Consider the following 21,634-nt stretch of genomic DNA (forward strand, 5'->3'; position numbering starts at 1 on the left):
CTCCGGTGGCATGTATTATGGGGTATGCAAGGGTGACCAAGCTGTGTGCTATATTTTAAACGGACAGCTCGGTACCTTCAGCTTGTCAACACCTCTTACAAAAACAAGTAATGAGGAAGTCAATCTCTCTTCCACTTTGAGTCATGAGAGATTGACATATATGTCATTAATGTTAGCTCTCCGTGTACTTTTAAGGGCCAGCTGTGCTGCCCTGTTCTGAGCTAACTGCAATTTTCCCAAGTCCCTCTTTGTGGCACCTGATCACACGACTGAACAGTAGTCCAGGTGCAACAAAATCGGGGCCTGTAGGACCTGCCTTGTTGATAGTGTTGTTAAGAAGGCAGAGTAGTGTTTTATTATGGACAGACTTCTCCCCATCTTAGCTACTGTTGAATCAATATGTTTTGACCATGACAATTTACAATCCAGGATTACTCCAAGCACTTTAGTTACCTCAACTTGCTCAGTTTACACATTATTCATGACGAGATGTAGTTGAGGTTTAGGATTTAGTGAATGCTTTTTCCTAAATACAATGCTTTTAGTTTTGGAAATATTTAGTACTAACTTATTCCTTGCTACCCATTTCGAAACTAACTGCAGCTCTTTAAGTGTTGTAGTCATTTCAGTTGCTGTAGTAGCTGACGTGTGTGTGTGTGTGTGTGTGTGTGTGTGTGTGTGTGTGTGTGTGTGTGTGTGTGTGTGTGTGTGTGTGTGTGTGTGTGTGTGTGAGAGAGAGAGAGAGAGTCATCCGCATACATAGACTTACTTACTCAAAGCCAGTGGCTTGTTGTTAGTAAAGATTGAAAAAAGCAAGGAGCCTAAATAGCTACCCTGGGGAATTCCTGCTTCTACCTGGATTAAGTTTTAGAGGCTTTAATTAAAGTACTCCCTCTGTGTTCTGTTAGACAAGTAACTCTTTATCCACATTATAGCAGGTTTTTCCAGCAGCAGACTATGATCAATGTCAAAAGCTGCGCTGAAGTCTAACAAGACAGCCCCCACAATAATTTTATCATCAGTTTCTCTCAGCCATTCATCAGTCATTTGTGTAAGTGCCGTGCTTGTTGAGTATCCTTTCCTATATGTGTTCTGAAAGTCTGTTGTAAATGTGTTTATTGTGAAAGGGCATTGTATCTGGTCAAACACCATTTACTTTACAGAAATTTACTAAGGGTTGGTAACAGACTGATTGGTCGGCTATTTGAGCCAGTAAAGGGGGCATTCCTATTCTTGGGTAGCGGAATGACTTTAGCTTCCCTCCAGGCCTGAGGACAAACACTTTTTAGTAGGCTTAAATTGAAGATGTGGCATTATCGTACACTATTATCCTCAGTAATTTTCCATCCAGGTTGTCAGACCCCGGTGGCTTGTAATTGTTGATAGACAATGATAAGTTGAATGTGTTGATCACATTAGCAATGGATTTATTTCTGACACATCTTTATACAAAATAATAAAACCATCTACAGTATGAGTATAGTGACTGCACAGTTGTCCCCTACACTATTAGACTGTCCATCTATGTCTCATCAAAAACGTGTTCTCATTGTCGTCTAGCCTGGTAGTGGAGTTGTTTGTCCAGGTCTCGGAGCTGCTCCAGGAATCCAGCGTTGGGACAGATGTTTCTGTTTGCAGCCACAGCCTTGATGGCATCCACCAGGGTCAGGTTCTCATCGATCATCAGGTAGGCCAGGACCAGAGAGGACGAGCGACTCAGACCCATCGCGCAGTGGACCAACACATTACCTGCCGGGGAGGAAAGAAAGGCTGCACACTTAGCTCTCATTCAGTTGGAGGACACGGGTACATGGGTAATTTCATCATATGTAAAACATATTTACATACAGTAAGTACGGAAGTACTGTATCTATTTTGTTTACTTAAGTGATGTCTTGGCTCACACAAATCCCTGGCAACATTTACCGTATCATATTTAGTAGAAGAAAATCTCATAGATTACTTGTTGTTTATTTCATATTGTGCCATTTTTTTGTCGAACAGCATTACAGACCTGTAGGCTTAATATCAAAATGGACTAATTTCTAAATAGCCTACCTCCCAAAAGTTACTTCTTTCAACAATGTTGCAACAAATGTTTCTACACACACGGTAATCCGTGGCTTCTTATCGTGCTTTGGGGCTTAGGGCCCATGGGAGCGGGTAATTGAACTGTCTTCCAGGCTGTGTGTTTCTGCTAGGGATTACTGTACACACTAGAGGACTAGTCTGATCAGCCAGTCAGTCAGCATGTCGAAGAGGGGAGGCATAACCTACGTTCCAAATAGCAAATTATTCCCGACATAGTACACTACTTCTGACCAGGGCCCATAGGGTATAGGGTGCCATTTGGAACGCACTTCTTATTGCTGTCATGTCAGATACCGGATGCACTCTGCATAACGAGGACAGGAAGTAGCAGCTCTGCTAAAGCTCAAGGCCACAAACATAATTTTGTCATTTCCATGTCCAATGAAAGTGTTGCTTACAAATTACCAGAGAAATCTATTTAAAGTTAATATTCTTGTCCAAGGTCCCTGGCTTATGAGGAGATTACTGTGGGGTACGATATTAGCTTGCTATTATGTTTTAGCAGCTTTGTGATTTGCATTTTAACTGCTAATGGAATGGAAGGGAGGATTGTTGCATGTTGTTGGAACTGACAGACTAATGATGTTGAATATAATTCATTCACAAACAATGTAATCTCAAAGGTGATTTTAGAGAAAATGATACAGAGAAAAAAACATGCACAGAGATGATGCCCTCTGCATGGTAAAAAAGATCATTAGGTCGGCTGGCTGTAAAGCACTTTGTCAACTGATAATGTAAAAAAGGGCCTTGTAAAATACATTTGATTGGTTGATCTGGTTGGCTGATTGCTTACTGTTGGGCGAGCTCAGGGCGGTCTTGATAAATTTGGCCGCAGAGTAGAAGAAGGTACTGAGGTCAAATGAGGGCATGTCGAATGCCTCCACTCCATGGTAGGATATTTTAGTATCCCTGTAGTAGCTGGCACCTGTATTCACATTAAACTTCCCATCCGCTGCGTTCAAGACGTGTGTGATGTGATGAGTCCGGAGTGTCCTCTTGTCTTTGGCTGCATACCTAACAACACACAAGACCATGTAAGTGGTATTGGTAATACCCAGCCATCACGTGTCTGTCTTGAGACATCTTAAGACACTGTTGTTCTAAAGATGTGTCTGGTTGGTTATCAAGTCAAAGTTTATTTGTCACGTGCGCTGAATACAACAGGTGTAGATCTTACCGTGAAATGCTTACTTACAGGCTCTAACCAATAGTGCAAAAAAGGTGTTAGGTGAGCAATAGGTAAGTAAAGAAATAAAACAACAGTAAAAAGACAGGCTATATACAGTAACGAGGCTATAAAAGTAGCGAGGCTACTTACAGACAGTGATCAGTCAGGCTGATTGAGGTAGTATGTACATGTAGATATGGTTAAAGTGACTATGCCTATATGATGAACAGAGAGTAGCAGTAGCATAAAAGGGGGTGGCGGGACACAATGCAGATAGCCCGGTTAGCCAATGTGTGGGAGCACTGGTTGGTCGGCCCAATTTGAGGTAGTATTTACATGAATGTATAGTTAGTGACTATGCATATATGATGGATGTAACAGCAGCGTAAAAAGAAGGGTTGGGGGGGCATTTGATTACATGTTCAGGAGTCTTATGCTGAAGCCGTTTTGTCCGAGACTTGGCACTCCGGTACCGCTTGCCATGCGGTAGTAGAGAGAACAGTCTATGGCTGGGGTCTTTGACAATTTTTAGGGCCTTCCTCTGACACCGCCTGGTGTAGAGGTCCTGGATGGCAGGCAGCTTAGCCCCAGTGATGTACTGGGCCGTACGCACTACCCTCTGTAGTGCCTTGCGGTCGGAGTCCGAGCAATTGCCGTACCAGGCAGTGATTCAACCAGTCAGGATGCTCTCGATGTTGCAGCTGTAGAACCTTTTGAGGATCTGAGGACCCATGCCAAAACGTTTCAGTTTCCTGAGAGGGAATAGGCTTTGTCGTGCCCTATTCACGACTGTCTTGGTATGTTTGGACCATTCTAGTTTGTTGGTGATGTGGACACCAAGGAACTTGAAGCTCTCAACCTGCTCCACTACAGCCCCATCGATGAGAATGGGGGTGTGCTCCGTCCTCCTTTTCCTGGAGTCCACAATCATCTCCTTAGTCTTGGTTATGTTGAGGGAGAGGTTGTTATTCTGGCACCACCCAACCAGGTCTCTGACCTCCTCCCTATAGGCTGTCTCGTCGTTGTCGGTGATCAGGCCTACCACTGTTGTGTTGTCTGCAAACTTAATGATGGTGTTGGAGTCGTGGGTGACCAGGGCGTACAAGAGGGAACTGAGCACTCACTCCTGTGGAGCTCCAGTGTTGAGGATCAGCGTGGCAGATGTGTTGCTACCTACCCTCACCACCTGGGGGCAGCCTGTCAGGAATTCCAGGATCCAGTTGCAGAGGGAGGTGTTTAGTCCCAGGATCCTTAGCTTAGTGATGAGCTTTGAGGGTACTATGGTGTTGAACGCTGAGCTATAGTCAATGAATAGCATTCTCACATAAGTGTTCCTTTTGTCCAGGTGGGAAAGGGCAGTGTGGAATGCAATAGAGATTGCATCATCTGTGGATCTGTTTGGGCGGTATGCAAATTGGAATGGGTCTAGGGTTTCTGGGACAATGGTGTTGATGTGAGCCATTACCAACCTTTCAAAGCACTTCATGGCTACGGATGTGAGTGCTACGGGTCTGTAGTCATTTATGCAGGTTGCCTTTGTGTTCTTGGGCACAGGGACTATGGTGGTCTGCTTGAAACATGTTGGTATTACAGACTCAATCAGGGACTTGTTGAAAATGTCAGTGAAGACACCTGCCAGTTGATCAGCACATGCCCAGAGCACACGTTCTGGTAATCCGTCAGGCCCCACAGCCTTGTGAATGTTGACCTGTTTAAAGGTCTTACGTCGGCTACGGAGAGCGTGATCACACAGTCGTCCGGAACAGCTGATGCTCTCATGCATGCCTCAGTGTTGCTTGCTTCGACGCAAGCATAGCAGTGATTTAGCTCATCTGGTAGGCTCATGTCACTGGGCAGCTCGCGGCTGCGCTTCCCTTTGTAGTCTGTAATAGTTTGCAAGCCCTGCCACATAAGACGAGCGTCAGAGCCGGTGTTGTATGATTCAATCTTAGCGCTGTACTGACGCTTTGCCTGTTTTGATGGTTCATCGCATGGCATAGCAGGATTTCTTATAAGCTTCCGGTTTAGAGTCCCACACCTTGAAAGCGGCAGCTTTACCCTGTAGCTCAGTGCGAATGTTGCCTGTAATCCATGGCTTCTGGTTGGGGTATGTACGTACAGTCACTGTGGGGATGACGTCCTCGATGCACTTATTGATAAAGGCCAGTGACTGATGTGGTGTACTCCTCAATGCCCTCGGAAGAATCCCGGAACATGTTCCAGTCTGTGATAGCAAAACAGTCCTGTAGTTTAGCATCTGCTCCATCTGACCACTTTTTTTATAGACCGAGTCACTGGTGCTTCCTGCTTTAATTCTTGCTTGTAAGCAGGAATCAGGAGGATAGAGTTGTGGTCGGATTTACCAAATGGAGGGCGAGGGAGAGCTTTGTACGCGTCTCTGTGTGTGGAGTACAGGTGATCTAGAATTTTTTTCCCTCTGGTTGCACGTTTAACATGTTGATAGAAATTAGGTAGAACTGATTTAAGTTTCCCTGCATTAAAGTCTCCGGCCACTAGGAGCGCCGCCTCTGGGTGAGTGGTTTCCTGTTTGCTTATTTCCTTATACAGCTGACTAAGTGTGGTCTTAGTGCCAGCATCTGTCTGTGGTGGTAAATAAACAGCCACGAAGAGTATAGCTGAAAACTCTCTAAGCAAGTAGTGTGGCCTGCAATTTATCACAATATACTCTACTTCAGGCGAGCAAAATCTAGAGACTTCCTTAGATTTCGTGCATCAGCTGTTGTTTACAAATATGCACAAATATACTGTATTTTAGGAATTCTACACACCTTGTCCTGAAAATCTACAGTAACTTACTGGCCAATTGCTGTGAGTAATATACTGTAATTCAAAATGGCAAAAAGTCTCAAACCTCTAATGGTTGACTGGCTAGCCATGTCCTTTTAATCTGTTATGCCCTGTAGTCACTGTCAGTTTAGAAGCCTTAGTTGAGGCCTAAAGTACAAGTGATATAAAACACCAAATATCAGATGGTATGCTGTTTATATATAATTAAATATTCACCATTAGCAATTTCTGATTTTGATTTCAATACAATTCAACAATAGAGTGCTGTTTTGCTGTATATGTAATGCAGCATATTGTAAATTGTGGTGCGTTATGGAAAAATATTGTGGGAGGGGAAAGAATCGTTGGCTCATTAACATATTTTAAGGCTTGCCTTGTGAGCGGCTATATTTATTGCACCCGTTAGTGAAAGATCTTTGCCACTTTATGAAATGTGAAGTAGTTCCCTAACAATTTAAATGTATATTGGGGACAGATCAGAATGGTAGCGGGTCTTAAAACTTGAATATTTGGAATATTTAACCATGTCCATTTTAGGCCTCTAGAAGTACAAGTGATAAACACCTAGTATTCATTAATATGCTGTAATATTCAAATGCCTGGTAGCCAACCTGCTTGCTCCAATCCCTTGTAATTAAAATAAAAGAGAACTTGTATTCGGCGCATGTGACAAATAAACAGGTATAGTAGACCTTACCATGAAATGCTTACTTACAAGCCCATAAGCAACAGTGCAATTCAAGAAAGAGTTAAGAAAATGTTTACCAAATAAACAAAAGTAAAAAATTGTAACACTGTAAAATAACAATAACGAGGCTATATACAGGGGGTACCGGTACCGAGTCAATGTGCAGGGGTACAGGTTAGTTGAGGTAATTTGTACATGAATGGTAGGGTTGAAGTGACTACATAGATAATAAATAGTGAGTAGCAGCAGTGTAAAAACAAATGAAGGGGGGTGTCAATGTAAATAGTCCGGGTGGCCATTTGATTAATTGTTCAACAGTCTTATGGCTTGGGGGTGGAAGCTCATAAGGAGCCTTTTGGTCCTAGACTTGGTGCTCTGGTACCGCTTGTTGTGCGGTAGCAGAGAAAACAGTCTATGACTTGGGTGACTGGAGTCTCTGACAATTTTTTGGGCTTCCTCTGGGCTGACATTCTTAGTGTATTAGTCACTTTAAACAGTATGGTACTGTGTTTCATTGCTTTGACATTATAGTAATTTACAGGAAGCTGGCATCAAGTTACCGTGAATATCTCAATACTGTGTTGGCACTATCCAGAGATTGAGATGCACTGTATCATAAGATACCTGGTTGTAATTACATAAATGTTTAAGACCAATGTATCCTTAACTACAACAACATTTTCAATAACGGTTACAGAGGAGTTTTACTTGCTATGACTGATATATGTTTTCTTTATTAACCTTGGCTGAATGCACTGACAGTAAGTTGCTAAGGACAAGCGGTGCCCACCCTTATGACCTAAATGTAAAAAGAAAACACTGGGTAATATGTCACTGGGTAATTCCAGTAATATACTGTAAATTAGATTACAGTAACTTACTTGGTACTGTAAATGAGATCACAGTGACTTTTTTGTTACCGTAAAGTGGATAACCGTATTTGTACTGTAAAATAAATTACGGTAACTTACTGGCCAAATCCTGCCAGTAAGTTACTGTACATTTGAAAGGGGTCAAATACTTATTTCCCTCATTAAAATGCAAATCAATTTATAACATTTTTCACATGCGTTTTTCTGGATTTTTTTGTTATTCTGTCTCACTGTTCAAATAAACCTACCATTAAAATTATATACTGATAATTTCTTTGTCAGTGGGCAAACGTACAAAATCAGCAGGGGATCAAATACTTTTTACCCTTACTGTACACTAAATTGACTGCCTTTTAAACAGCTTGGAAAATTCCAGAAAATGATGTCATGGCTTTAGAAGCTTCTGATAGGCTAATTGACATCATTTGAGTCAATTGGAGGTGTACCTGTGGATGTATTTCAAGGCCTACCTTCAAACTCAGTGCCTCTTTGCTTGATATCATGGGAAAATCTAAAGAAATCAGCCAAGACCTCAGAGAAAAAATTGTAGACCTCCACAAGTCTGGTTCATCCTTGGGAGCAATTTCCAAACTCCTGAAGCTACCATGTTCATCTGTACAAACAATAGTACGCAAGTATAAAACACCATGGGACCACGCAGCCGTCATACCGCTCAGGAAGGAGACGTGTTCTGTCTCCTAGAGATGAACATACTTTTGTGCGAAAAGTGCAAATCAATCCCAGAACAACAGCAAAGGACCTTGAGAAGATGCTGGAGGAAACGGGTACAAAAGTATCTTTATCCACTGTAAAACAAGTCCTATATTGACATAACCTGAAAGGCTGCCCAGCAAGGAAGAAGCCATTGCTCCAAAACCGCCATAAAAAAGCCAGACTACAGTTTGCAACTGCACATGGGGACAAAGATTGTACTTTGTTCCCATGTCCTCTGGTCTGATGAAACAAAAACAGAACTGTTTGGCCATAATAACCATTGTTATGTTTGGAGGAAAAAGGGGGAGGCTTGCAAGCCGAAGAACACCATCCCAACTGTGAAGCACGGGGGTGGCAGCATCATGTGGGGGTGCTTTGCTGCAGGAGGGACTGGTGCACTTCACAAAATAGATGTCATCATGAGGTAGGAAAATTGTGGATATATTGAAGCAACATCTCAAGACATCAGTCAGGAAGTTAAAGCTTGGTCGCAAATGGATCTCCCAAATGGATAATACTTACAAAGTTGTGTCAAAATGGCTTAAGGACAACAATGTCAATGTTTTGGAGTGCCCATCACAAAGCCTTGACCTCAAACCTATAGAAAATGTGTGGGCAGAACTGAAAAAGCGTGTGCGAGCAAGGAGGCATACAAACCTGACCCAGTTACACCAGCTCTGTCAGGAGGAATGGGCCAAAATTCACCCAACTTATTGTGGGAAGCTTGTGGAAGTCTACCTGAAACGTTTGACCCAAGTTAAACAATTTAAGGGCAATACACTCAATTAGTATTTGGTAGCATGTAGACTTCTGACCCACTGGGAATGTGATGAAAGAAATAAAAGCTGAAATAAATAATTCTCTCTCTTATTCTGACATTTCACATTCTTAAAATAAAGTGGTGATCCTAACTGACCTAAGACAGGGACTTTTTACTAGGATTAAATGTCAGGAATTGTGAAACTGAGTTTAAATGTATTTGGCTAAGGTGTATGTACATTTTCAACTTCAACTGTACATAAGCGTACAGAGGCCCATTATCAGCAAGCATCACTCCTGTGTTCCAATGGCACGTTGTGTTAGCTAATCGAAGTTTATAATTTTAAAAGGCTAATTGATCATTAAAACTATTTTGCAATTATGTTAGTGTAACCGATGTGAAATGGCTAGTTAGTTAGCGGTGGTGCGCGCTAATAGCGTTTCAATCAGTGACGTCACTCGCTCTGAGACTTGAAGTAGGGTTTCCCCTTGCGTTGCAAGGGCCGCGTCTTTTGTGGCGCGATGGGTAACGATGCTTCGTGGGTGTCAGTTGTTGATGCGTGCAAGGGTCCCTGGTTCGAGCCCAGGTTGGGGCGAAGAGAGGGACGGAACCTACACTGTTACATTAGCACAGCTGAAAACTGTTGTCTTGATTTTAAAGAAGCAATTAAACGGGCCGCCTTTAGACTAGTTGAGTATCTGGAGCATCAGCATTTGTGGGTTTGATTACAGACTCAAAATGGCCAGAAACAAATGACTTTCTTCTGAAACTCGTCAGTCTATTCTTGTTCTGAGAAATGAAGGCTATTCCATGTGAGAAATTGCCCAAGAAACTGAAGATCTTGTACATTAGCATGTCTAGTTTGAGAAACAGATGCCTCACAAGTCCTCAACTGGCAGCTTCATTAAATAGTACCCACAAAACACCAGTCTCAACGTCAACAGTGAAGAGGCGACTCCGGGATGCTGGCCTTCTAGGCAGAGTTGCAGAGAAAGCGATATCTCTGTTCGTGTTCTTTTGCCCATCTTAATCTTGTATTTTTATTGGCCAGTCTGAGATATGGCTTTTTCTTTGCAACTCTGCCTAGAAGGCCAGCATCCCGGAGTCGCATCTTCACTGTTGACGTTGAGACTGGTGTTTTGCGGGTACTATTTAATGAAGCTGCCAGTTGAGGACTTGTGAGGCATCTGTTTCTCAAACTAGACACGCTAATGTACTTGTCCTCTTGCTCAGTTGTGCACCGGGGCCTCCCACTCTTTCTATTCTGGTTAGTGACAGTTTGTGCTGTTTTGTGAAGGGAGTAGTACAAAGCGTTGTATGAAATCTTCAGTTTCTTAGCAATTTCTCGCATGGAATAGCCTTCATTTCTCAGAACAAGAATAGACTGAGTTTCAGAAGAAAGTAATTTGTTTCTGGCCATTGTTTGAGCCTGTAATCGAACCCACAAATGCTGATGCTCCAGATATTTAACTAGTCTAAAGAAGGCCAGTTTTATTGCTTCTTATTCAAGACAACAGTTTTCAGCTACAACAGTTTTCAGCTGTGCTAACATAATTGCAAACAGGTTTTCTAATGATCAATTAGCCTTTCAAAATTATCAACTTGGATTAGCTAACACAATGTGCCATTGGAACACAGGAGTGATGGTTGCTGATAATGGGCCTCTGTACACCTATGTTGATATTCCATAAAAAAATCTGTCGTTTCCAGCTACAATAGTCAATTACAACATTAACAATTTCTACACTGTATTTCTGATCAATTTGATGTTATTTTAATGGACAAAAAAATGCTTTTCTTTCAAAAACAAGGACATTTCTAAGTGACCCCAAACCTTTGAACGGTAGTGTATACTTTTACAAAAAACATTATGAACTCAAGCATCTGCTATGTGGCACTTACAGTGTAGCCTATTATTTTGAGGGTGAGTTCTCTTACATGTCTCCTATGTAGATCCTGGGCTGGACCTCATCCATATGGTCACTGGTCCCTGGTTTGGTCCACATCAGCCTCTGGAGCTCTGAGGCTGGGGGAGTCTCGTACCTGCTCTCTGCCCCCTTTGAACCCCCCAAACAACTGCTGATGCTGTCCATGCCCTGGAGCATGTCTGGGTGGTGATGGTGGTGGTCTAAAACTCCTGTTGCTGGTAGACCTCCCACTCAGTCTGCTTTTGGAGTCACACATTTACATTTTTATCAGTGATTCCAATATGATACAATACAATACAATAACACAACTACATTAATACAATGCCAAGACGTGTCCTTGTTTGTTTTTTAAATCTTTGTTGTAATGAATTCTTTACAGTCATGTTTTTTCATCATATTTTAAATAACACTGTCATAATGACAACACATCTGCCGCACTGCTCCTCAAAACGGGGCCCCTCAGGGGTGTGTGCTTAGGCCCCTCCTGTACTCCCTGTTCACCCACGAATGCGTGGCCAAGCACGACTCAACACCATCATTAAGTTTGCGGATGACACAACATTGGCGAAAATCTGATATCAACTTTGGAGGGGACAATTACATGAAATTTTCTCAAGAGCAATTCCTGAGGGGGACACCAAAAGTAGTGCTGTAACACATAGCCTACATTGTAATATGGTAAATGTATATTGAGGAATCAAAGAAATAAGGTGTTTGCCGTACTCCTAACTACCGGTACCCAAAACTACACAACTAATCACAACAGCAATACCATTGCCTTTAAAAAATCTTAGTTCAGTCACCAGTGTACGTTGAGAGTGGGGGTATCCATGGCATTTTACAATTATGTTCCTATTTTACAAGTCCAAAAAATTGAGAACCTTTCATAATGTTGCCAAACAAAGACTCAACAAACTTACCTGAGACTCCCTGTCTCTGCCAGTCTGTCCCTGCATATCTGTCCCAACTCTGCTGTCTGTGTGCCATCTGTTGCCTGCTCTGCCTAATGACATCATTGTGAAACATTTCCATTAGAATTTCATTTCTTTCTTATGAACATTTTATCAACTAGTCTTTGAGATATTAGGCTACTAGGGTTCTTACTTTGCGTTTTGGTGTACTGAAAAATACTCTGATGTCCGTCTTTTATTTTTCTGCCATTTTTCTACCTGGCTGCCTGGCTGGCTACACACACAGTGTGTAGGTTATTTACAGTAGGAGATGGGCTTCTATCATCTTCAATCATTCTATTTGGGCTTCGATCTAAAAGGTAGCTAGCAAATGTGAAACGGATTAAAATGACAAGAGTTGACAGCTGTATGAGTTCACCATTTACACAACATATGCTGCAACCTTTTGTAATTTTAATAGTTTGTTTCATATTGGCTGGCTTCCAACAATAGCTGAATTTGCAAAGCTAGCGAGCACCAATTCCGTTTCAGTGGTGTTTGCTATAATCTTTGCTACCCGGGATAAATAAAGGTGACATAAAATAAATAAATAAAAGTTCCCTTGAGACAATTTAGCTTTTGCAACGAGACCATTAAATATATTTAAGACAATGGTAGAAGAGTGTAGTTCTGTTCAGTTTGGATTTCAGTTTATCGCTAACCTTATCACAGGGACTTTGAAGCACTAACTTATATCATCTGCATGCTGATTCCATTTTTGACGACGCCACATAAATGGAATAGGTACTAGCTAGCTTAATAGTTAATATTTGCGCGCTAGCTCTGCATATTCAGCTAGTGTGTGTGCGCGATTGACTGGATTAACCTCACGTCAGTTACGTAGCAAGCTAAGGAACTGACAGTGGATCAAACCATTGTGAGGCAAAGGGCGGGGGGGGTCGCAATCTTTTGAAACTTAAAAACGTGCTATTAAGTGTCTATAATCAGCACAATTGCTTTCATTGCGTATTGTTAATATTATTTAAATTACATAGTTATGTTTCAGTGATATATTGGGGGGGACAAATCATATTTTTCCCAGGATGGGGGGGTCGTGTCCCCCCCGTCCCCCCCGGGATTTCCGCCCCTGAGTGGTAGGTCTGATCACCAACAACGATGAGACAGCCTATAGGGAGGAGGTCAGAGACCTGGCAGTGTGGTGCCAGGACAACAACCTCTCCCTCCACGTGGGCAAGACAAAGGAGATGATCGTGGACTACAGGAAAAGGAGGGCTGAACACGCCCCTATTCACAAGGATGGGGCTGTAGTGGAGCAGGTCGAGACACACCAAGAATGTCATGAAGAGGACACAACAACGCCTTTTCCCCCTCAGGAGACTGAAAAGATTTGGCATGGGTCCCCAGATCCTCAAAAAGTTATACAGATGCACCATCGAGAGCATCCTGACCGGTTGCATCATCGCCTGGTATGGCAACTGCTCGGAATCACACCGTAAGGCGCTACAGAGGGTAGTGCGTACAGCCCAGTATCTTACTGGGGCCAAGCTTCCTGCCATCCAGGACCTATATACTAGGCGGTGTCAGAGGAAGTCCCCAGCAATTGTCAGACTGTTCTCTCTGCTACCTCACGGCAAGCAGTACCGGAGCGCCAAGTCTAGGTCCAAAAGGTTCCATAACACCTTCTATCCCCAAGCCATAAGACTGCTGAACTATTCATCAAATGGCCACCTGTAATATTTACATTGATACCCCCCACCCCTTTGTTTGTACACTGCTGCTACTCACTGTTTATTATCTATGTTGAGTCACTTTACCCCTACCTACATGTACAAATTACCTCGACTAACCTGTACCTCCGCACATTGACTCGGTACCGGTAGCCCCTGTATATAGCCTCCTTATTGTTAGTTTCTGTTACTTTTTATTTTTTACTATAGTTTTATTTCTTACCTCTATTTTCTGAACTGCATTGTTGGTTAATAAGGGCTTGTAAGTAAGCATTTCATGGTAAGGTCTATCCCTGTTGTATTCAGCGCATGTGACATAACATTTTTTTTGATTTTGTTATGAAGCATTATGATCATCCTGTGTCACTTTACTTGGACTAAGAAAATACACTTTATGACACTGTCAAGAAGCATTAAGACCCTCATAATCATATAACCCAGATAGGCTTATTACGTACATGGCCTTATATCAGTCAAAAAGAGGGTGTCTGTCTGGTCCTGCTCAAGAAATTTGCTCCTGCATTCATCCCAGTCATCAGCAACAGAGCATTGGGGTAGGTTCATTTCTGACATCAATCTGTGCGCAATTACAATTACATTTTAATATGGTCAATAAAAAAATATATAACATAGCCTACCTGTCAACAGTATGTTTATGATGGCATGTTTCGCCTTGTGTGGTAGGTTTTGTCATTTTTGACACTTATGTTGTCATAACCAGCCATAAAATAACGTAATATATGTCACAACAGGTCTAAATATGTGTCATGACCGTATTATAACAGGTTGTCAGCTGTTATGACATGGTTATGACCGTGTCATAAGGTGTTAGGATGCTGGGTGTCAAGTAAAGTGTTACCGCATTAATTTAGCTAGGATTTGTATGATTCTGCTCTGGGCATTGGATAGGGATACATATTTATCTTATACGTTGTCATCGTAAAGAAACTTTTAGCAAGCTTATTTTTATTCCAGTTTTATAGAGATGTGATGCTCAGCGGTGGGGTTTGGAGATTTATTGTCCATGGGGACGAGACAAAATCTGTTTCTGTGACTATTTGTAAAGCGGCCTGGTGTAGCATATGTAAGTGCACTCCAACATCTTGATAGCTTCATCCATCTCTGTATCTTTCCTACACACACACACACACACACACACATATTATAGTAGTGTATGCGTGTGTGAGAGAGAGGTGTATCTCTGCATAAGTATAACATATGAGCTTTACACTGAGTACCTGGAGGCTCTTCTTCCTCTTCATTGATCTACTCCATTTCCTCCTCTCACTTCTCTCTTATCAATGCGCAGTTTTTTTCCCCTCACGCTTCAGACCAGTGTTTCCCAACTCTGGTCCTCGTACCCCCAACAGTACACATTTGTATTGTAACCCTGGTCCTCGAGTACCCCCAACAGTACACATTTTTATTGTAACCCTGGGCCTGGAGTACCCCCAACAGTACACATTTGTATTGTAGCCCCAGACAAGCACACCTGGTTAAACTTGTCAACTGATCATCAAGCCCTCAATAAGTTGAATGAGGCGTTTGTCCAGGGTTACAACAACAATGCGTACTGTTGGTGGTACTGGAGGACTAGGGTTACAACAACAATGCGTACTGTTGGTGGTACTGGAGGACTAGGGTTACAACAACAATGCGTACTATTGGGGGTACTGGAGGACTAGGGTTACAACAACAATGCGTACTGTTGGTGGTACTGGAGGACTAGAGTTACAACAACAATGCGTACTGTTGGGGGTACTGGAGGACTAGGGTTACAACAACAATGCGTACTGTTGGGGGTACTGGAGGACTAGAGTTACAACAACAATGCGTACTGTTGGTGGTACTGGAGGACTAGGGTTACAACAACAATGCGTACTATTGGGGGTACTGGAGGACTAGGATTACAACAACAATGCGTACTGTTGGGGGTACTGGAGGACTAGGGTTACAACAACAATGCGTACTGTTGGGGGTACTGGAGGACTAGGATTACAACAACAATGCGTACTGTTGGGGGTACTGGGGGACTAGGGTTACAACAACAATGCGTACTATTGGGGGTACTGGAGGACTAGGATTACAACAACAATGCGTACTGTTGGGGTACTGGAGGACTAGGGTTACAACAACAATGCATACTGTTGGGGGTACTGGAGGACTAGGGTTGGGAAACACTGCTTTAGACAGTGGAATACTGCAGGGCAGCTGCCTTAGCCTACATCTTTCCTTTAATATAAACTCAGCAAAAAAAGAAACGTCCCTTTTTCAGGACCCTGTCTTTCAAAGATTATTCGTAAAAATCCCAAAACTTCAGATCTTCATTGTAAAGGGTTTAACACTGGTTCCCATGCTTGTTCAATGAACTATAAACAATGAATGAACATGCACCTGTGGAACGGTCGTTAAGACACTAACAGCCGGTAGGCAATTAAGGTCACAGTTATGAAAACTTAGGACACTAAAGAGGCCTTTCTACTGACTGAAAAACACCAAAAGAAAGATGCCCAGGGTCCCTGCTCATCTGTGTGAACGTGCATGCTTAGGCATGCTTCAAGGAGGCATGAGGACTGCAGTTGTGGCCAGGGCAAAAAATTGCAATGTCTGTACTGTGAGACGCACGCCTAAGACAGAGCTACAGGGAGACAGGACGGACAGCTGATCGTCCTCGCAGTGGCAGACCCACGTGTAACAACACCTGCACAGGATCGGTACATCCAAATGTCACACCTGCGGGACAGGTACAGGATGGCAACAACAACTGCCCAAGTTACACCAGGGACGCACAATCCCTCCATCAGTGCTCAGACTGTCCACAATAGGCTGAGAGAGGCTGGACTGAGGGCTTGTAGGCCTGTTGTAAGGCAGGTCCTCACCAGACATCACCGGCAACAACATCGCCTATGGGCACAAACCCACCGTCGCTGGACCAGACAGGACTGGCAAAAAGTGCTCTTCACTGACGAGTTTTGTCTCACCAGGCGTGATGGTCGGATTCACGTTTATTGTCGAAGGAATGAGCGTTACACCGAGGCCTGTACTCTGGAGTGGGATCGATTTTGGAGGTGGAGGGTCCGTCATGGTCTGGGGCGATGTGTCACAGCATCATCGGACTGAGCATGTTGTCATTGCAGGCAATCTCAACGCTGTGCATTACAGGGAAGACATCCTCCTCCCTCATGTGGTACCCTTCCTGCAGGCTCATCCTGACATGACCCTCCAGCATGACAATGACACCAGCCATACTGATCGTTCTGTGCGTGATTTCCTGCAAGACAGGAATGTCAGTGTTCTGCCATGGCCAGCGAAGAGCCCGGATTTCAATCCCATTGAGCACGTCTGGGACGTGTTGAATCGGAGGGTGAGGGCCATTCCCCCCAGAAATGTCCGGGAACTTTGCTTTTGCCTTGGAGGAAGTGTGGGGTGACATCTCACAGCAAGAACAGGTAAATCTGTTGCAGTCCATGAGGAGGTGATGCATTGCAGTACTTAATGCAGCTGGTGGCCACACCAGATACTGACTGTTACTTTTGATTTTGACCCCCCCTTTGTTCAGGGACACATTATTCCATTTTTGTTAGTCTCATGTCTGTGGAACTTGTTCAGTTTGTCTGTTGTTGAATCTTATGTTCATACAAATATTTACACATGTTAAATTTGCTGAAAATAAACGCAGTTGACAGTGAGAGGACGTTTCTTTTTTGCTGAGTTTATATATCAACGACCTTCCTTATGCCTTATCTGAATCTCAAAGTAATATATTTGCAGATGATACTGCAATTTATACAGCAAGACAATCTGTTCAACAGGTACAGCAAGCTCTACAAGTAGATCTGGGAAATATCAGGGAGTGGGTTTGCTGGAACCAACTTGTTTTGAATGCTAAGAAAACCAAAGTTATGTTGGTCTGTTCCATAAGGAAAAAGCCAACAACATGGGATATGATTAAGCATGGGGGAGTACAAATTGAGAAACTAAACTACTAGGGGTGCAGCTAGACAACTGTTCATTGTGGTTGTCTAAAAAAAAATAACTCATCTATGTAATAAAATAATAAGCACTGCATCAGAAGGATAGCTAAATACTTACCAGGAAAGATTCTTAAGCAAAGAACCCAAGCATTAATTGGGAGCCACTGTTCTGTGGTCTGGGGAAATGCATCAGTAAGTGAGATTTAGGAGGCTGCAGATTGCACAGGACAAAGCAGCAAGGATTGTTTTAAGGTGCTCTTGGGTGGTCATCAATCAACAAGATAATTGAAGAAAACGTCATTTTATTTCACAATGTACACCATTTTAAAATGGCTAAACTTCAATTACAACATTATTCAGTTGATATCAGACAGACATTCAGTAAATACCAGGACAATATTGTCCACCATCTGTCTTATCCCGGCAGAAAAGAGAAATAGTCGAAATAACATGTAGATTCAGAGCAATAAATAAATTGAATAATTTGTCTGAGCAAACCAGAAATATAATATAAATTCAAACAATACTTTAAAACCACTTAAATATAATAAATTGGAAGGCTGTGCATGACTATGGTAGAAGACTGTCAAGAGTATTTATCTGGTCAATATGTCAGTGTATTGTCTGTTATTTGTTACATTGTTTCATGTGAAAATGTGATTGTATTATAAACTGTATTGTAATGTTTAAGGACTCTTGGAAGAGTAGTCCTAATGAGGACTAAAAGAGATCCTAATAAAATAAAATCTCCCCCTCCAAGTCAGGGGCGCAAAGCTGATTTCCCCTATGTCCCTGTTGAGCTGTAGCTCTGCTTCTATAGCCTCAGGCTAACCTGTCCTTTCTGCTCCTCTCTGCCTCACTTTTGTGTAATTAAAGATGCTGTGTGTGTGTGTGGGAAAGTGCCCATGTAAAACACAGAGGGTAAATCAAAATGTGTTTTTACCTCTACTTACCTCTAGTCTCCCTCCTCTTGCAGGGTTCATGAATTACAGTTCCTCTTTTGCTTTGGGGGTTTGTTCTAGATAAAAATAAAAAAATAACGGAGGATTTAGGAATTATCCATGCAATGACGTACAGTACATAAGTATATCAGATTATGTGTTATATTTAAGCAATAAGGCCTGAGGATGTCTGGTGTATGGCCAATATACCATGGCTAAGGGTTGTATCCAGGGACTGCTTTAGCCGTGGTATATTTAAGCAATAAGGTCCGAGGAGGTGTGGTATATGGCCAATATACCATGGCTAAGGGCTGTTATTAGGCACGACGCAACACGAAGAGCCTAGATACAGCCGTGGTATATTGGCCATATACTACAAATTCCGGAGGTGCCTTATTGCTATTATAAACTGGTTACCAATGTAATTAGAACAGTAAAAATACAAATGCTGTCATACCCGTGGTATACGGTCTGATATACCACAGCTTTATAATATCATACATACTCTGTTTTACTTTGCTACAATCTAAAGAAAGCATGTACAGTATATACAGTGACCTACAAAACATTATTGGCACCCTTGATAAAGATGAGCAAAAAAGACAATGAACTAAATAATACAAATGATTAGCTATATTGTATGCAGTTTTTTATATATATATTATTTTATACTAATACAATTGCTCAGAGAAAGAGAGATTGTTTAACAAGTAATACCTTTTTTCTAAAAAACAATTTGGTGTCAATTATTGGCACCCTTAAAGATTCTTATAAATATAATCAAACAAAATTAAATCTGCATTAACATTCCACTCTTTTAAATTAATCTCAGTTTAAGGAACTGTATTGTGGCCTTCCACTGTGGTATAAAAAATAAGGTAACACGTGTGTAAAATACATTTGTCATACATCACCAAAGAGAAAGGCAAAGAACTCACAAATGAAAAGAGACAAATGGTTGTTGACCTTCATAAATCCGGCAATGGGTACATAAAAATGGAGAAACCCCCCCCCGAAATATACCACTAACCACTATTAGGGCAATAACCACTTGAACAGTGGTAGGCGTGCCTGGTAGAGGGTGCATTTGTATCTTGTCCCCATTCAGTGAGGAAGATGATTTGGGAGGCAAAGAAAAGTCCAAGGTCCACAGTTGGAGAATTACAAAACTTGGTTGCATCACCAAGTCTCTTAATCTACAATTAGATGCTACCTCCATGCCAATAGGCCATTTGGAAGTGTTGCCATAAAAAAAAGCCTTTATTGAGAGCAACCAACACATGTAAACGCCTGGAGTTTGCTAAATGGCATTGGCACTTGGACTGGAACGGGATGGTATGGTCAGATGAGCCGAAAATAGAGGTCTTTGGTCATGCACACCAGCGGTAGGTTTGGCGTAGAAAGAAGGATGCATATGCAGAAAATAACCTCATACCTACTGGAAAATATGGTGGTGGATCTTTGATGTTATGGGGCTATTTTGCTTCTACTGGTCCTGGGGCCCTTGTTAAGATGAACGGCATCATTAACCTTACCCAGTACAAGGACATTTTAGCCAAAACCTGGTTGCCTCTGCCAGGAGGTGGACACTTGGTCAGAAGTGGATCTTCCAGCAAGACATTGACCCCAAGCACACCGAAATCCACAAAGAAATAGTTTACTGACCACATAGCCATTGCAAAATGTTGATTATCTCAGTCATTGGACTTGAACCTCATTGAAAACCTGTGGTTGGTATTGAAGAGGGCAGTCCATAAGCACAGACCATGGGATATAAAGTATGTGAAAATATTCTGCACGGAGGAATGGTCTAAGATCCCTCCCAATGTGTTGTCCAATCTCATAAAACATTATAGAAAAAGGCTCAGTGTCATTATCCTAGCAAGAAGAGGGTGCACAACATATTGAAAACGGGTGGCAATCATTCTTTGACATACAATTTTGAGAGAAAACAATGATTATTTGTTCAACAAAATCTCTCTCTGCGCAACAATATTAGTATAAAAGAATATAAGGTAGTAAAATGTGGAGTATGCAATGTAGCTCAGCATTTGTATGATGAATTTTCTCTTTTTTGCTCATCATTATCAAGGGTGCCAATACTTTTGGATGTGACTGTATATCCAAATTGATGTTGTGAAGAGATTACTGAACAACAGACAGCTCATAAAATGTATATTAGACAGCTGAAATAATGGACACACTTGCCTTGTAGTGTTGCTTGTCAGGAAATCTTATTAAATAGGAGCTCCTGTACATGTAGGCTAGCGGCACAACTGTCTGTAGGTACTATTAGTGTCATCTACCATGCAACGTTTTCTTTCTATTTAAATATCTGAATGATCTCAGCTCCAAATAATTCTGGCATCATCTTCTGCATACCCCAAAAGTTATGTGAGCTAGGCTACCAGTAGGTATGGAGAGTGTTAGAGGACACACTGTTCAGTTTTGTCGGCAGCAAGAAAATAACTTTATGAAGTACTGCTCTTGCTTTCCATGTTTCTGTTTATGGAAAAGGACATTCCTTTACATTGTGTGCAGAAGGTATGAGATGACCTCATTCATTTTGACACAATGCAGAAAATGTGTTACCCATGGCAAATAATCTTGAAACCTGAAAAAAGTATTCTTTCAGAACATCAATAGTCAATAATAAAATGAATCTAAAACATAATATTGAAGCATATTTTATTCAACATACAGTTATGTAGATGTATGTTTGTTTTAAGGTAGTTTATGCATAAGAAAGTTAATTGACATTTATTTTCACTTGATGTAAATATCAACTTTCTCTTAAGCGTCATTTCATACTGATAAAAATGTACATTTCTTGGGAAAAAAAACAATTATAAAAAATTATGAAATTATTCACTCTCCTGCATTTTTGTTTAGATTTGGTCCATTTTCAAATAAAATATATATTTTTCCAGATGTACTTGTCACATGCTTCGTAAACAACAGATGTGGACTAATAGTGAAATGCTTACTGACGGGGCATTCCCAACAATGCAGAGAGAGAAAAAAACAAGAAATAGTAGAAATATAATAA

General features: G+C 41.7%; 1 protein-coding gene across 4 annotated transcripts; it reads right to left on the reverse strand.

Moving 5' to 3' along the window:
• Positions 1-788: 788 nt before the first annotated feature.
• On the reverse strand, positions 789-20,947 carry LOC115153534 (dual specificity phosphatase DUPD1). 4 transcript variants are annotated; one of them, XM_029699072.1, is made up of 5 exons: positions 20,794-20,947; positions 18,598-18,662; positions 11,043-11,271; positions 2,888-3,108; positions 789-1,749 (listed from the first exon to the last, which is right to left on the reverse strand). In XM_029699072.1, the coding sequence occupies exons 3-5, from the start codon at positions 11,207-11,209 to the stop codon at positions 1,547-1,549; spliced, it is 591 nt and encodes a 196-aa protein (XP_029554932.1). In that variant the 5' UTR covers positions 11,210-11,271; positions 18,598-18,662; positions 20,794-20,947; the 3' UTR covers positions 789-1,546. The 4 variants fall into 4 exon arrangements, with proteins under 4 accessions (XP_029554932.1, XP_029554934.1, XP_029554935.1 ...); XM_029699074.1 differs by having other exon boundaries at positions 11,043-11,268; positions 20,794-20,877; XM_029699075.1 differs by having other exon boundaries at positions 18,588-18,662; positions 20,794-20,877.
• Between the last annotated feature and the right edge of the window lie 687 nt (positions 20,948-21,634).

The sequence above is a fragment of the Salmo trutta genome, chromosome 18 (assembly GCF_901001165.1).
Source record: "Salmo trutta chromosome 18, fSalTru1.1, whole genome shotgun sequence".
Taxonomy (NCBI): Eukaryota; Metazoa; Chordata; class Actinopteri; order Salmoniformes; family Salmonidae; genus Salmo; species Salmo trutta.

Excerpts from the sequence above, each read along its gene's own strand:
- LOC115153534 (XM_029699072.1), bottom strand. The coding sequence starts at position 11,209 with ATGCTCCAGGGCATGGACAGCATCAGCAGTTGTTTGGGGGGTTCAAAG. Across the intron at positions 3,109-11,042 it reads AGGATCTACATAGGAGACAT|GTATGCAGCCAAAGACAAGA; the intron begins GTAAGAGAACTC and ends GTGTGTTGTTAG. Across the intron at positions 1,750-2,887 it reads CGCCCTGAGCTCGCCCAACA|GTAATGTGTTGGTCCACTGC; the intron begins GTAAGCAATCAG and ends CCTCCCCGGCAG.